General features: G+C 51.4%; 1 protein-coding gene across 1 annotated transcript; it reads left to right on the forward strand.

Annotated features, from left to right (window-relative positions):
* The first annotated feature begins 4034 nt into the window (after window positions 1–4034).
* Window positions 4035–14644, forward strand: LOC125137319 (collagen alpha-1(I) chain-like). The gene is made up of 3 exons (XM_047797976.1): window positions 4035–4590; window positions 8521–8675; window positions 12761–14644. The coding sequence occupies exon 3, from the start codon at window positions 12800–12802 to the stop codon at window positions 14561–14563; it is 1764 nt and encodes a 587-aa protein (XP_047653932.1). The 5' UTR covers window positions 4035–4590; window positions 8521–8675; window positions 12761–12799; the 3' UTR covers window positions 14564–14644.
* The last annotated feature ends 826 nt before the right edge of the window (window positions 14645–15470 follow it).

Raw genomic sequence — 15470 nt, forward strand, 5'->3', positions numbered from 1 at the left:
AGACGCCAACGTAGTGTGTGCGTTTGGAGCTATCTGTCTGTCACCTGTGCACCCCCGTGACCAGGGCACAGACCAAGGGCCAAGTTGCCCCATCAGACTAAGTCCTCCCTCGAGCCAGCCAACCTGCCTCCACTGCTCCTGCCTGAAGCAGCCACCAGCCCGCTCTCCCCTGTGGGAGTCTTGTCATCTCTAGAGTGTGGATGAGCAGAATCAGAGCTGTGGCCTTTTGAGATAGGACTCGTGTTTCCCCCACTCAGCAGGATGCCCAGATGTCCGACCCGGTTGTCATCCCCTGTTCTTTCCTCTCTGTGGCTGGGTGGGCTGCATGGTTCCAGGTTTTGGAGACTGCTGTAAACCTGCAGAGAACTTAAGCTTTCCTTTTCTGGCTTGCGTGATTTATGGTCACCTTCTTAAGAACGTGTCACAGCGGGGAGTGCCAGCCTTCAGGTTCTGTTCTCCTTTGCATTTCCCTCAAGACTAGTGATGGTGATTGTAGTTTCATAGGCTTCTTTCCACCTTTGTATCCTCCATGATGAATGTTAATGTCTTTTGCCTATTTTCTCTTGGGATCGCTTGGGGGGTTTTTTGCTTTTTTTTTGGGGGGGGGGTGGCTGTACCCATGGTATGTGGAGGTTCCCAGGCTAGGGGTCCAGTCGGAGCTGGAGCTGCCAGCCTAAACCGCAGCCACAGCAACCCGGGATCTGAGCCGAGTCTGCAACCTACAACACAACTCACGGCAATGCCAGATCCTTAACCCCCGAGCAAGGCCAGGGATTGAACCCACGTCCTCATGGATGCTAGTCAGGTGTGTCTTACCCACTGAGCCACGACGGGAACTCCACATACGTTGGCTTTTACCGTTGAGTTTTGAGAGTTCTTTTGTCCGATGTGTGCTTCGCAAACATGTGCTCCTAGTCTGCAGCTTGTCTTTTCGTCCTAATACAATCTTACAGAGAAAAAAAAAATCACATTTTTGATCAAGTCCAGTATTATCAACTGTCTTGTTTTATGGATTGCGCTTTTAGTGTCATGTGTAAAAAGACTTCAGCGAACTAGGTCCTGAAATTTCCTCCTGCGCTTCCTTCTGAAAGTATTACAGTTTGACATTTTGCTTTTAAATCTATCCTGTGGTCATTTCGAGTTCACTTTTTTATCAGGGCTGAAGCTCAGGTCAGGTGTTTTGGTTCATTTGCTTTCTTTTTGTTTCTAGGCCTGTAGGTGTTCATTGCTCTGGGGCGGTTTGTGGCATGGACCATCCTCCTCCATTAAATCGATGTTTCACCTTTTGCAGGATCAGTCCTATGAGTGTAGGTCCTGCTCTGTTGGTCCTGTGCCTTTTCCTCCACCACCACCAGAGTGTACAGGTTTTGTTCTCCCTGGCCTCATGGAGGGGCAGGGGCTGGCATGGGAAATTCTCTCCAGACACCCCACAGCCCCATGGAGATGCATCAGCCCCCAGCGAGCCCTGGAAACACGGCAGGTGGAGTGTGTGCATGTGTTGGTGGCACCTGAGAGCCCTCCTCCCAGAGGACCTTGTCCCAGAGCGAGTGAACATGTACAGGCCAAGTGGCAGAAGGAGGGGTGACACAGGTTGGATTTCATTGAGCACTGAACACGGCAGGTGGCCTGGTGACCTGTTGACCATGACAGCTGAGGAGCCAACAGGGTCTTCGCCCCCTCGGCCCCATTCCCCAGGTCTCGGGCCAGAGAGACCCGGAAACCCTGCCAGACACAGGCTTTTGCTAAGTGCAGGCACAGCTCCCAAAGTTGGGGACAGGGGACAGGGCAGAGGGTGGTGAAGGACAACCCGCAGATGGGTGAGCTGGTGCCAGGCGGGAGAAAGCCCAGCAGATCCCAGGTCCTTCTGTGAATGCATGTCTACGTGGCCAAGATATTGACAGCTGGTGGTTGGAGCAGAAATCAGACCCAGCTCAGCCGCGGACTGGCTGGCTCACCCACCGCAAGAGCAGCCTGACCCAGGAAGGAGCCTGCCCTTTCTTATCAAATACGCAAAACATAAAACATACCATCTGAATTTTTGTAAGTGGAAAATGCTACTGAAGAGCACCCCAATCTTTGATCCTCCCATCACCAGCACCCATCTTCAGAAAGCTTTCGCCTAGTAAATCTGAAACTCTGTCCCCACTAAACATTGTCTGCCCCCTCCCCCAGCCCCTGGCACCCACCATTCTGCTCTCTGCCTCTAGGCCTCTGATGACGCTAGGGGCCTCAGGTAAGTGAATCCTGCCGGATTCGTCCTTCTGTGACCAGCTCATCTCCCTGAGCCAAATGTCCCCAAGGTTCCTCCATGCTGTGTCCTGGGTCCGAATCTCCTTCCTGCTCAGCGTTAGGAATATTCCGTTGTGTGGCTGGACCACAGCTTGCTTATCCATTCATTTGCCAGCAGACACTTGAGTTGCTTCCATGCTTTACCTGCTGTGAGCATAGGTGTGCCAAATATCATTCTGACACCCTGACTTCATTATTCTTCTTGGGTAATATACCCAGAAGTGGACTTGCAGGGTTATCTAGTGGTTCTACTTATGGTGTTTTGAGGAATCTCCATCCTGTTCCATTAGAGTTGGTTTACAGTGTTCTGTCAATTTGCTGCTGTAGGGCAAAGTGACCCAGTCATACATACACATATGCATTCTTTTGCTTACATTTCCCTCCATCCTGTTCCATCACAAGTGCCTGGATAGTGTTCCCAGGGCATACAGCAGGCTCTCATTAGTTATCCATTCCAAAGGCGATAGTCTGAATCTATTAACCCCAAGCTCCCAGTCCATCCCACTCCCTCCTCTTCCCCCTTGGCAACCACAAGTCTCTTCTCCAAGTCTATGAGTTTCTTTTCTGAGGAAAGGTTCATTTGTGCCATATATTAGATTCCGGATATAAGTGATATCATATGGTATTTGTCGTTCTCTTTCTGACTTACTTCAGTCAGGATGAGAGTCTCTCGTTCCATCCATGTTGCTTCAAATGGCATTATTTCATTCTTTTTTTAATGGCTGAGTAGTATTGCATTGTGTATATATACCATGTCTTCCTAATCCATTCATCTGTTGATGGACATTTGGGTTGTTTCCATGTCTTGGCTATTGTGAATGGAGCTGCAATGAACGTAGGGGTGCATGGATCTTTTTCAAGGAAAGTTTTGTGTGGATATATGCCCAAGAGTTCAATTGCTGGGTCACACGATCGTTCCCTGTTGAGTTTTCTGAGGTAGCCCCAAACTATTTTCCATAGTGGTTGTGCCACTCTATAATCCCACCTACAGTGTAGGAGGGTCCATTTACTCCATACCCTCTCCAGCATTTGTTATTTGTGGATTATTAATGATGGCCATTCTGACCGCTGTGAAGTGGTACCTCATAGTAGTTTTGATTCACAGTGTCTTTCGATGCACCCTTTAAAAAAATTTCATGAAGTCCAGTTTGCCTCATTTTCCCTTTGTTCTCTGAACCTTTGGTGTTATTTCGTGATGAGTATGTTAGAGAATGTAGTAGACGAGGTGGCCTCTATGTATCAACAGGGGGAAATGTTGGCAAAGAGGTGACTACTCTGAAAAAGAGCCTAATGGAAATTCCAGAAATAAAAAACATGTCTGGACTGCAGCATGAATTGGATGAGCTTAACGCCAGAGGAAAGAATCTGTGAAACTGAAACAGCAAAATGTAAATGACCCAAACCCACGCACAGTGAGGGAAAATGCAGTGAGTTTAAGAATGAGTTTGAGAAAAGACACCAGAGGAGTTCCTGTGGTGGCAAAGTGGTTAATGAATCCGACTAGGAACCATGAGGTTGCAGCTTCGATCCCTGGCGTCGCTCAGTGGGTTAAGGATCCGGCGTTGCCATGAGCTGTGGTGTAGGTTGCAGACAAGTTTCGGATCCCGCCTTGCTGTGGCTCTGGCGTAGGCGGGTAGCTGCAGCTCCGATTGGACTCCTAGCCTGGGAACCTCCATATGCCACGAGAGTGGCCCACGAATTGGCAAAAAGACAAAAAAAAAAAAGACACAAGAGGTTTGTGGGACAATGTCAACAGGTCCACTGATTGTATGACTCAATTCTCAGAAACTGAGGAACGAGGGAATAAAATAATACTTGAAGTGATGAATGGTTAAGAATTTTCCCCAACTGATGAAAAATACCCATCCACAAACCTCAGAAGCTCATTGAATCCCAGTTAAGACAGATACAAAGACAATCTTGCCCTGGACAGCACAGCAAAACTGCTGAAAAGCCAAAAATTATAAACACCAAAGCACAAGAGCAGCTATAGAAAAATGGGTTCAGGAGAAAGAATTCTCAGAAACACAGGAGACCAAATGGCAAAACCCAACCTCTTCAGAGGAGGAAAGAAAAAACACGTCTACCCAGAACCTTATGTCCTGCACAAACACCCTTCAATAATGAGCCGAAGAAAGACATACTCAGCCAAGAGTCCGTTCCCATTTGACCCACATAAATGCTACGAGGAGTTCTTCAGAGAAAGGAGCTCAGGAGGGGAAGGACAAATGTGTGGATAAGTACAGGCTTAACGGATTTCCAGGCGGATGGAGAGACATTCTCTGACAGCTGAAAGCTAAGGTAAGAAGAACAGTGTTCTGTTGGGTTTAGAGTGTAACCAAAGCAAATAAAATAAAGTAAAATGAAAGAATGACAGGAGCATGCAGGGTAGCTGGTGGTTCAAGGCAACTTCCTCCATAAATTCTTTTTTGTTTTTTTGCTATTTCTTGGGCCACTGCCGTGGCATATGGAGGTTCCCAGGCTAGGGGTCGAATCGGAGCTGTAGCCACCGGCCTACGCCAGAGCCACAGCAACACGGGATCCGAGCCATGTCTCTCTGCAATCTACACCACAGCTCACGGCAACACCGGATCGTTAACCCACTGAGTAAGGGCAGGGACCGAACCCGCAACCTCATGGTTCCTAGTCGGATTCGCTAACCACTGCGCCATGACGGGAACTCCATCCTCCATAAATTCTTGTTGTGACAGCTCAAGATGGTGTGAAGTGGCCTCAGTGCTAAAGATGTGAGAATTGAAACCCAAACCAAACCGCCCAGTTTCAGCTCCCTTCCCTGAGTCGTAGTTAATGGCAGGAATTTTGAACTCTCAGTGGGGAAGTCCTGCATGGCTACTGTGACGGCTTTTTTTGTTTTTTTTTTTTTGGTTGTTTAGGGCCACACTGGTAGCATACGGAGGTTCCCAGGCTAAGGGTCGAATGGCGCTGTAGCCACTGGTCTCCACTACAACCACAGCAACACAGGATCGGAACCCCACTTGTGACCTATACCACAGCTCACGGCAACGCCGGGTCTTTAACCCCCTGAGCGAGGCCAGGGATCGAACCTGTGTCCTTATGGATACTGGTCAGATTCATTTCCACTGGGCCACAGTGGGAACTCTCAGAATTTAAAAAATTTTTTTATGGCTGCACCTGCAGCATGTGGAAGTTCCCAAGCTAGAGGTGAATTCCAGCTGCAGCTGTCAGCCTACACCACAGGCACAGCAATGTCAGGTCCAAGCTGTCTCTGCAGTGACCTATGCCATAGCCATGGCAACGCTGGGCCCCTGATCCACTGAAAGAGGCCAGGAATCGAACCCTCATGCTCACAGGAAAAAAATCTGGGTACTTAACCCGCTGAGCCATGATGGGAACTTCCCCAGAGCATATGTTTTTATTAAGGAATTGTTTTGTGGAGTTTCACTGTGGCTCAGTGCTAACGAAACCGACAAGTAACCATACGGATGTGGGTTCAATCCCTGGCCTCGCTCAGTAGGCCAAAGATACAGCATTGCCATGAGTTGTGGTGTAGGCCGAAGACACGGATCGGGTCTAGTGCTGCTGTGCCTGTGGTGTATGCCAGCAGCTGCAGCTCCAATTCGACCTCTAGCCTGGGAACCTCCGTATCTCATGGGTATGGCCCTAAAAAGAAAAAAAAATTATGTGATAACTAAGTGATGTGCAAGCCTACAAGCACAGGATGGCATTACCCACAGAGCAAATTCTGTGTTTTGTGATCAGCTGCGAAATTAAGCTTTTTGTGGCCACCTGGAAGGACCATGCTGGCCCTGGGGTTTACCAAGCAGCCCCAGACAGCAGGGCTGGCAGGATGGATGGGACCCGAGGCTTCCCCCAGGCTGTGGTCTCCTTAGAGCCCCTCTTCCGAACTGATTTCTACTGTGGTGTCTGCAGCCTCTGATGGAATCTTCTTATCCCCAGGGAATTTTATTATCATTGGTATCAGTTATAACACAGGGAATTACCACACAAATAAATCCCAATTTTCATTTCTTGAAGATACATAATTACGGGTTGAGCTTCCCTTTTCCGAAGTATCTATAGGATTGGAAATGTTTTAATGTAAAGAATCAATATTTGTGCACCCAATGCATGCTATTTATTCATTGTAAACCACCGCCGTGCCAGAATGCACTGGCATCCCAAGGGCTGCGTCCCCGCCACATGTTCTGAGCTGGGATGCCCACCTGCTCTCCCACCGCACCCTCGGCACAGTAGCCAGAGGCCGGAGGGGCCAGTGGCCCGTGGCCCTGGTCGCCTCCTGATACTCACAGCCCAGCGTGACCCCCTGCAGGTCATAAGCAGCCTCTTCTGCCTGCCCTGCTGAGCCCCCATCTACTCGGGGATAGCGCCAGCTTGACCTGGGTACCAGGGCACAGGGAGGACCCCTGACACACCGTGACATCGCGATGGCCCAAAGCTCTGTGCAGAGGCCTTGGATGGAGCGCCAGGAGGCAGTTAGACGCTGTGGCCCTCACAGAACCCCTTCTATTGGTTTCCTTCAGAAAACCTTCTATGAAACAGAACATTTTGGAAACAATCATAAAAAGCAGATCCACAGCCAAGGGCACGTTTGCAATTTATTTTCCATCTTTCAATTCTGTTCCTCTCCCTTTGCTTTATGTTTCACAATCCCTTTTTTCTCTCTCTCTCTCCCTTTCACTCCCCCCCTCCCCGCCCTCTCTCTCTCCCCTTCTCTCTCCAATATCCCTATTTTTCTCTCTCTAGTTTTTCCTCTCAGTGGCAGACACAGCAGGGACTCACACTACCAATTACCTAACATATTTTAGCGAGTTAAATCTACACGTTTATCACCCTTGGCCAGTTTGCATTATTTAATAGAATATGTATTTCCACGATTTTGTTTTTGGGTTGATGTTGTCTCTGCTGTATTTGCTGTGTGGTTTCCATTGTTTGCTGTGCTCTTTCATTTTTGTTGGATATTTGAGTTATTGGATGTCTTTTTGTCCTGGTAAATCATCAACATTCGATGGGTAGTCAGAGGAACAGAAGAAAATTTTTGCTTTGCGTGTATCTGCAATCAAAGGCCTGAGAGACACAGATTCCAGGAGCCGTTAAAATTGTCTTGCGCTAGAATCCAAATTGGGGGCTGGGAGTTATGTTCTTCAAGAGGAAACTGGCCTTGAGGCAGAAAGTGTCCTGTGAGTTTCCAAGTGATTCGTTGTGGGTGCTGTCCAGAATGAAAGATGATCTTTCAGGAGGGATTGGATTGGGTATGAGGGCCTTGCCTTGCCTTCCTCCACAGGGAAAAGACCCTGAGAATGTGTGTTTGTCAGCAGACAGGTAGAGGCTAGCAGGTATTTCTGCAGGAAACCTAGTGCTATCCTAGAGTTGGGTATCATTCAGGAAATGCAGTGTCTCATGGACGCAGGGGTGTGCCCGGAAATGCACTTCCCCTGACCATCCCATTATTTTCCCCTGGGAATACGTGACCCAGAGGCCATTCTTTCCTTCTTTTCCACCACAAAATGGACGGTACCAGAGAGAGAACAGGGGTCCAACACTTGCAAGCTTCCATGGAGTACGAGTAGCACCTTCACAGAGCGAGGCAAAATACCCTTGGTGTTTAGACCGGGTAACTCATAGTGCAAGGAGTACCGGTATGGCTTCCATCAGAAAGGGCACTGTGGTGTGGGCTCCTCATGAAACTGTTTCTCCTCCACCAGCTAGGAGTGCATTGTGTATTTTGTAGTGGTTTGTTTTGCTTTCGTTTTTTGAGTTTCATTTCCTTCCCCTTCCATTCTGATGGTTGGAGCCAATGTGCCCTGGATGTAGCAAGAGGCTACAGTGTTGAGCGGAGAATTCACTCTGCTGTGTAAGTTTTGCATGGGCCCGTCAAGATATTGGTAATCACCCACAGGTGGGATGCCGGGTCCCATCCACTACCCTCGATTCCCTTATTCCCTGGAGTCTTCCTTCCATTTCGTTTGCAAGTGAGTCTCTTGAGGATTTGTGAGTCATGGGCTACAAACTTGAGTAACTTCTCTTCTCATAGGCATAGATTGAGCCCCCAAGGACTCCATTTGGCTTTTATTCCAGGTACTGACATCCATTCTAAACAGGTGTGCAGAGTCATCCTTGGTCTGGGGAAATACCCACACGGCCCAAGAGCAATGGCTGGGCTGGGTGAACACTCTCATTTTGTGTCGCCGTGGAATCCTCCCTGAACTCTCCCCATTTTCTCCTCAACAGGCTCAGCCTCTAGAGGATCACAGAGAAGGAGGCTTGTTGTGAAACTGAGTCAAAAGGATGCTCTTATAGCAGACTTTCAAGACAACCCTTAGCCTGGGATAACAACCAGAGGATGACTGGCCTGAGAACTTGGTATTCCAGAAAGCAGAATTCAGGTACACAAGAGATCATGATTCCCTTGATTCCTCCTCACCCTTTTCACACTCTCTACCTCTTTCTCCCACTCCCTCTCAGCTTCTCTCTCTCTCTCTCTCTCTCTCTCTCTCTCTCTCTCTCTCTCTCTCTCTCTCTCGGTGCCCAGGGGCAGAGACAACAATCCGGCCTAAGCAATCTGGACTCAAGTTTGTAGGGTCAGTATTTTGGCGGCCAGGGCTTAATCTGGTTGTGTCATCGTTTGAAGACTGTCATTCTCAAGAATCACACAAACCCTGACAGGACTGGAAGGTCGGTCTTAGGGAAAATGCCTGAAGTTAGGATTTACCCATAGGGCCCATATTTTACCCAGTAAGCCATGTGCTAGAAACGTTTCAATTGGGAGGACACACTAGGTGGAGTACCTATGTCTTTGTCTTGGAGTATGGCTCCTGGGTGCCCCAGACAGCACGGACTCACATCCAAGGCAGGAAGAGGCATCCCTTCAGAGAATGTGGCCAGAGGGAACTGAGTGGCTGGAGGCCCGCACGAACGGGTGGTCAGGAAGGAAGGGTCTGGAGACCAGGGAGCATGAGAGGCTGGCTGGTCCACGGAGTTGGCCCTTGATGGCTCAGGATGGCCTCCAGTGAATCACCTGTGTGTGAGGTCTTCTTTTCTGCTCAGGGTGGAGGGGAACAAGTCAATGGAGGAAGAGAGTTAGCTTTGGGATGAAAGGCCCAAGGCCATGCGTGAAGGCCAGGAAGACTGGTGGTCTTTTCCTAGCAAAACGTCTTCTTGGTTTCACGACAGTTTCTACAGGCACCTTTCAGAAACATCTACAAAAAGAAACACACTAGTGTCTATGGGCACTCACAGAGACACACGAGGCCAGGTCCACCACACTCACTGCAGTTCAGTCTTGGGTCATGAGGCAGCAAAGCACAGGTTCAGTGTGGGAGGAAAGAACATGTGTTTCAAAGATTTCCAAGACAGGGATCGGATCCATTAGAGTCTCCTGACCTGGTAGTAACAGGGACGTGTCCTCCCTCTGAAGGCTCAGGAAAGGAGAAGTTGCCAGGAAAGATGGGATTTTTATTATGGCCATCTGGGTTGAAGAGATGCTGAGAGAGGGCATATTGCAGTGGATCGTTGTGCATTTTGAAACAGTCCTGTCCCCCTTAGAGACCTGAGAGGCAAGGAACCTTCATCAGGCAGCAGCCACAGCAAAGAGGAGGAGAGATCGAGTGAGTAGGAGACAGAGCAGTGACAGAGAGGGGCAGAGAGGCGGCAACACAGACACAGGCATCAACAGGTAGATGGAGAGAATCAGAGCCAGAGACAGAAAGACCAACAAAGAATCTGGCAGGATGGATGGGAAGGGTGACGATGAAGAAAATAAGCGGGGGGAGGAAGAAGGGGAGAAAAACTATTAGCGATCTCATGCGTACATTGGGAATGCAAACATTGTCTCCTCCTCTGTCATCATTGGTCTTGAGTTTTGACACCAGGAAGGAGACTAACAAAAGGAACGATTATCTTCATGGAGGCAGCTTGTATATTCTGGAACTGTACCTTCTATGGGGAGACCCGGCCCTTGGGCTCATAGCTTGTTCTCCTGGGGGCTGAATGGACTTGGGTCATAAGGGAAGTTTGTGATACTTCCATCAGGTGTGGTTCGCCCTAGCTTGCTATGTGCTGCTTCTCCCCGTTTTTGAAAAGAAGGCATCTTCATGCCACATCAGGCTTCTCCTCAAAGGAGAACATGTTTGGAGTGCCTTTCAAGCGATGCAAAGTCCCTGCACCAAACCAGTGCACAGAGTTCATTGGGCAGCACATTGGCTCGTTTTCCTAGGTATAGGACAGGACTAGATGGGAAAAAGGCAAGGTTTGGTCTCCGAAGTAAACCTGCACTGGGGCTGGTGTTCACTCACTGAATAGGATACACTTTGCAAGGAGAAACGTTGCACATTCATCTTTTGTGGAGTTTGTGAGATTTCTGTCCGGCGTGGATTGCCCTAGGTCACTGTGTGCTGCTTTTTCCCAATTGTGAAAAGAAGGCATTTTCATGCCACATCAGGCTTCTCCACAACGGAGAACACATTTGGTGTGCCTTTCAAGCGATGGAAACTCCCTGCATGAAACCAGTGCACAGAAAGCACTGGACATCATTTTGGCTCCTTTGCCCTAGGAATCGGAGAGGTCTAGGTGGGAAAAAGACAAGGGTTGCTTTCCTGAGCAAACCCTCCTTGCGGCTGGTGTTCATTCACTGAGTAGAATATACTTTGCAACAAGGAAGCTTCCATCCTCTTGTTTTGTGGAGTTTGTGAGATTGCCATTCTGCCCTGATTGCTCTAGCTCACTAGGTGCTGCTTTTCCCCGCTTGTGAAAAGAAGGTGTTTTCATGCGACATCAGGCTTCTCCTCAAAGGAGAACACGTTTGGAGTGCCTTTCAAGCGATGCAAACTCCCTGCACCAAACCAGTGCACAGAGAGCACTGGGTGGCACCTTGGCTCATTTGCCCTATGTATAGGAGCGGCCTAGGTGGGAAAAAGGCAAGGGTTGCTTTCCCGAGCAAACCCGCACTGGGGCTGGTGTTCGCTCACTGAGACAGGAACTCCTGAGTGTTACAGCTCTTAAAGTCACCTCTTGACCAGGTCAAAATGACAATGGTCTTCTACCACCTGGCTTTCTTCAGGAAGTGATAAAATATCCCAACACAACCAGCTCCTACCCCAGGCATCCTGTCAAGCCCTATTGGCCAGAGTAGGGTAAAATGCTCTCCACACCCCCAGCCACTCCTAACAAAGAGGAAGGGGAGGACCGGGATGGATTTCCTGCAGTCACGATGCATTCCCAGGTAGCCCATTGCATCAGGAGACCAGAACAGTTCATATTTTATTCATGAGTATTACTGTGGTTCAGGGTAGAAGAAATGGCTGCTGGGAGAATACCAGCAATGTTTGTAAGGACGGTCACGGACCAAAAGTCCGCAGAGGGTATGGATTGTCCTTGGAGCTGAAGAAGTTACGGAAGATAGGGAGTTCCCATTGTGGGACAGCAGAAGTGAATCCGAACATCATCCATGAGAATTTGGGTTCGATCCCTGGCCTCACCAGTGGATCAGGGATCCAGTGTTGCTGTGAGCTGTGGAGTAGGTTGCAGATGCAGCTTGGATCCTGCATTGCTGGCCCTGTGGTGTAGACTGGCTGCTGCAGCTCCTATTAGAGCTCTAGTCTGGGAACGTCCATGTACCACGGCTGTGGCCTAAAAAAAACAGTTACAGAAAATAAAGACAGGAGTGCAGTGGTGCCGGCAGCACCTGGGACTAAAGTCTTCAGTGATGAGCACAACGACAGAGAGGGGGCAAATGACTGCCCAGGAGGAGTGATGAGGCTGTGTCTAGGAAGGCCACAACCACCTTACCAGACGGGCGGCCTACTCCCTCTGCTGCCCTGGACCCTCGGGTGTGAGGACCGATCCTCTGCTCAGAGTCTAGCCTCCTCTGTCCTCCTTGCTTCATTCTACCTGCAGCCCACCCATCTTTCTTTGGATCTGCCTTTCTTTGAGAAGTTATCCTCTGTATTGGCCATGAGATGGCAGAACCTGTGGACCCAAAAGGAGTGGTTGCACTGGCAGGGACGAGGTGGACTTCGGGTCGCCATGGGAGACTCTTGGTGGAGCACAGGCAAGAGTTGGGGCGGGAGGACCTGCACCACATAACAAATACCCACCAGCTCTCAGATCCTCGAGGGTTGTAGGAGCACCGAGACATTCGAGCTGGGAAATGAAGACTGTGATAGGGCAGAGTGAGACCCAAGCTTCCCCGGGCAATGGCAGCGTGAGCATCTGTCCAACTGCCAAAAGATGAGAGTTGGCATCTTACCAGAATGTTTGGAGGGACAGGATGAGAGGCGCCTGGCCATTGGCCGGAAGCGCGTGGTGGGGGAGGGGGGGTTGCGGAAGCTGCCTCGTGATTGGCCCGGGCCACGGGGATGTCACAGGGAGGCATTGTGACTTGAGGGCAAGGCAGTTATAAAAGCCCAGTGCTTCGACCATCTCCCAGACGGAGGATATGGCTTTTCAGCTGTTCCTGCTCTTGCTCTTCAAGGTGGTGTCCTCTGCTGCCGTATCTGCGCCTGCACATGGCATGCCCCAGGCCCACTTGTCCTGCCCCGGGCCTCTCACCCACACTTGGTGTACCACATTCCTGTTCGCATCCAGCTTTGAGCCCCTTTGCGGGCGGATGAGCCTACGCACCCGCACCCGGCGCCTCCTCCACCTTCAGCCCACCTCAGGCCTGGCCCAGCTCCTCAACACTGTGTTCAGGTTCCACAACAGGGGCTTGGACATCTGGAACCAGAACCAAGCAGACCCCCACACGGAGGGGAAGCACCCCTCCCAGCCCTGTTGGCCAAGAGACCTGGACATGTGCCATGCCTCCAACTCCACACTGCACAGAAGGCAGCTGGCCACCCCTCCTCAGACATCCATGGACCCCAGATCCAAGATCTCCACCTTGGCCCTCCTGCTACACAAAGGAGAGTCACAGACTCACAGGGCGAGTTCCTGTACCTCCTGCCCACCTCCATGCAACCTCTCAAAGGGCTCTCCAGCCCATGTGGCACCACCAGCCTGGGTGAGGCGACTGGTCCAGTTAGGGCCACCAGTCCTGGCAGGGCCAAAAGTCCAGGCAAGGCGACCAGACCAGGGAGCCCCACCAGCCCAGGTGGGACCACCAGCCCAGGTGAGGACATCAGCCCAGGAAGGACCAGCAGCCCAGATGGGACCAGTGGCCCTGGTGATGCCGCCAGCACAGGTGGGACCAACAGCCCATGTGGGGACGTTTCCCCAGGCAGGAGCAACGGCCCAAGTGGGGCCGCCAGCCCAGACTGGGGTACCAAGCCTTGCTGGACCAATGGCCCCAATAGGGACAGCAGCCCAGGTGATGGGGCCACTAGACCAGGCCACGACTCCAGCTGATGCCAGGCTACCAGCCCAGGAAGGCCCAGCATACCAGGTGGGGCCACCACTCCAGTCAAGTCCACCAGCCCAGATATGTCCATCACCTCAGGCGAGGCTACCAACCCAGGTGGGGACACCAGCCCAGTCAGGTCCACCAGCCCAGGTGGGGCCAACACCCCAGGTGTGGCCACCAGCCCAGGCAGGGACACCAGGACCAGCAAGGATACCAGCCCAGGCGGAAGCAACATGCCAGGCCAGGCCGACAGCCCAGACGGGAACACCAGCCCAGGCAGGGACATCAGAACAGCCAGGGCCACCACCCCTGGCAGCGCCACCAACCCAGGCAGAACCAACAGCCCAAGCGGGACCAACAACTTGCATGAGGCCATCAGCCCAGGTGGAGACACAAGCCAAGGCAAGGCCACCAGGCCAGGAAGGGCCACCAGCCCAGGCAGGACAAACAGCCCATATGAGGCCACTGGCCCAGGCAATGCCACCAGAACAGACTGCACCAACAGCCCAGGCAGGGACACCAGCCATGACAGAAACCCTGTGGTCACAGCTAGGCTTTGGAAACATTGAGAGTTTGCTCCTTCTGTTGACTCGCTGTGCTCTGGTGCTGCTCTTTTCCTTCTGGACATTTATCTCATGCAGAGAGATAAAGGACTACCGTGAGTTCCAACAAGAGCAGTTGGCAGAGCTGGGGAAAGGATTGAAGATGATGGGTAAAGCCCTGGGAGAACTTGAGAAGACACTAAATACAGAAAGAGAACATAAAAAACATCTTTCCAAGGAGCTGTCTGAGCTAAAGGCAGAGCTCAGAATTTCTGAAAAGGAAACAGAGAGATGGAAAAAGCTGTTTTTTCTATTGTCCCGGGCACAACACCTTTTAAAGGCCTTCCCAGAAGATGCAAAGGGGCACTGTGCGCAGGTGGAGCAGGGCCCTTAGAGGCAGGCCCAGGCCTGGGAGCTGGAGAGTTTCTTCCTCCCTGTGCACGCCCCCTAGAGGGGGAGAAGAGGGGTGGGGAGGGAGGGCAAAGCGGAGGCTGGGGGTAGGGGTGCTGGGACAGGGAAATGGCCTGAATTTCATGATGTATGTATATTTTGAATAAATAATTGAATGTTGGAAGGCAAAGAAGTGTCCCCAGGAGATTGTGTCACCTGGGATGGGGGTCACAAGTCCATGCACCCTTCAGCTGGATGGGTCTCAGAGCCCGTGCGGAGCTGGGCGCCGTTCCCATGGAAGGTAACCAGGCAGAGGGGTGGCACAGGACCTCACAGATATTTCGTGGCAGAACTGGGGCTTGGACTTGCCGTTATGGCTCCAGCTCTGGCCGTGGGTCCCTGTCTGATGCGGGCGTTTGATGAGCAGAGGGGAGGGGTGAGACCAGGGTAAGGGAGGCCAGAGGCATGGGCTGTACCCCCTGCCCCAGGAGAGGGGCTGGGACGGTGGGCTGTGCACTCAGAGACCCCGAAGCCCTACAGGAAGGGGGGAGGTGCTCCGGCTGCTCTGGGTTGGAGGCATGGGGGTGGGTGGACAGCGCAAGGCAGAGCAGGGACAAGTGGGAACAGGTGTACCTGGGACACTGGAGGGAGGTGACCACTTCCAAGAGGCAGAGCTGAGTATTGGGGGCTGTGGGGCAGGAGCTCGGGTTACCTGGGCCCCGAGGCAGGGCTATGCCCCACCTGATCACAGCCCAGTCCCTGCCTTCCCCAGCCCCTGCCTGCCGCCTCTGCTGCTGCTCAGCCGCCAATATCGGGGCCCTGAGACCCACAGGGAAGCTCTGAGCTCCAGGGAGCCAGGCGGACACATACGGCATTGGATAGATGTGTATTTATACTTAGAGGTTCACAGG

The sequence above is a fragment of the Phacochoerus africanus genome, chromosome 10 (genome assembly GCF_016906955.1).
Source record: "Phacochoerus africanus isolate WHEZ1 chromosome 10, ROS_Pafr_v1, whole genome shotgun sequence".
Lineage (NCBI taxonomy): Eukaryota > Metazoa > Chordata > Mammalia > Artiodactyla > Suidae > Phacochoerus > Phacochoerus africanus.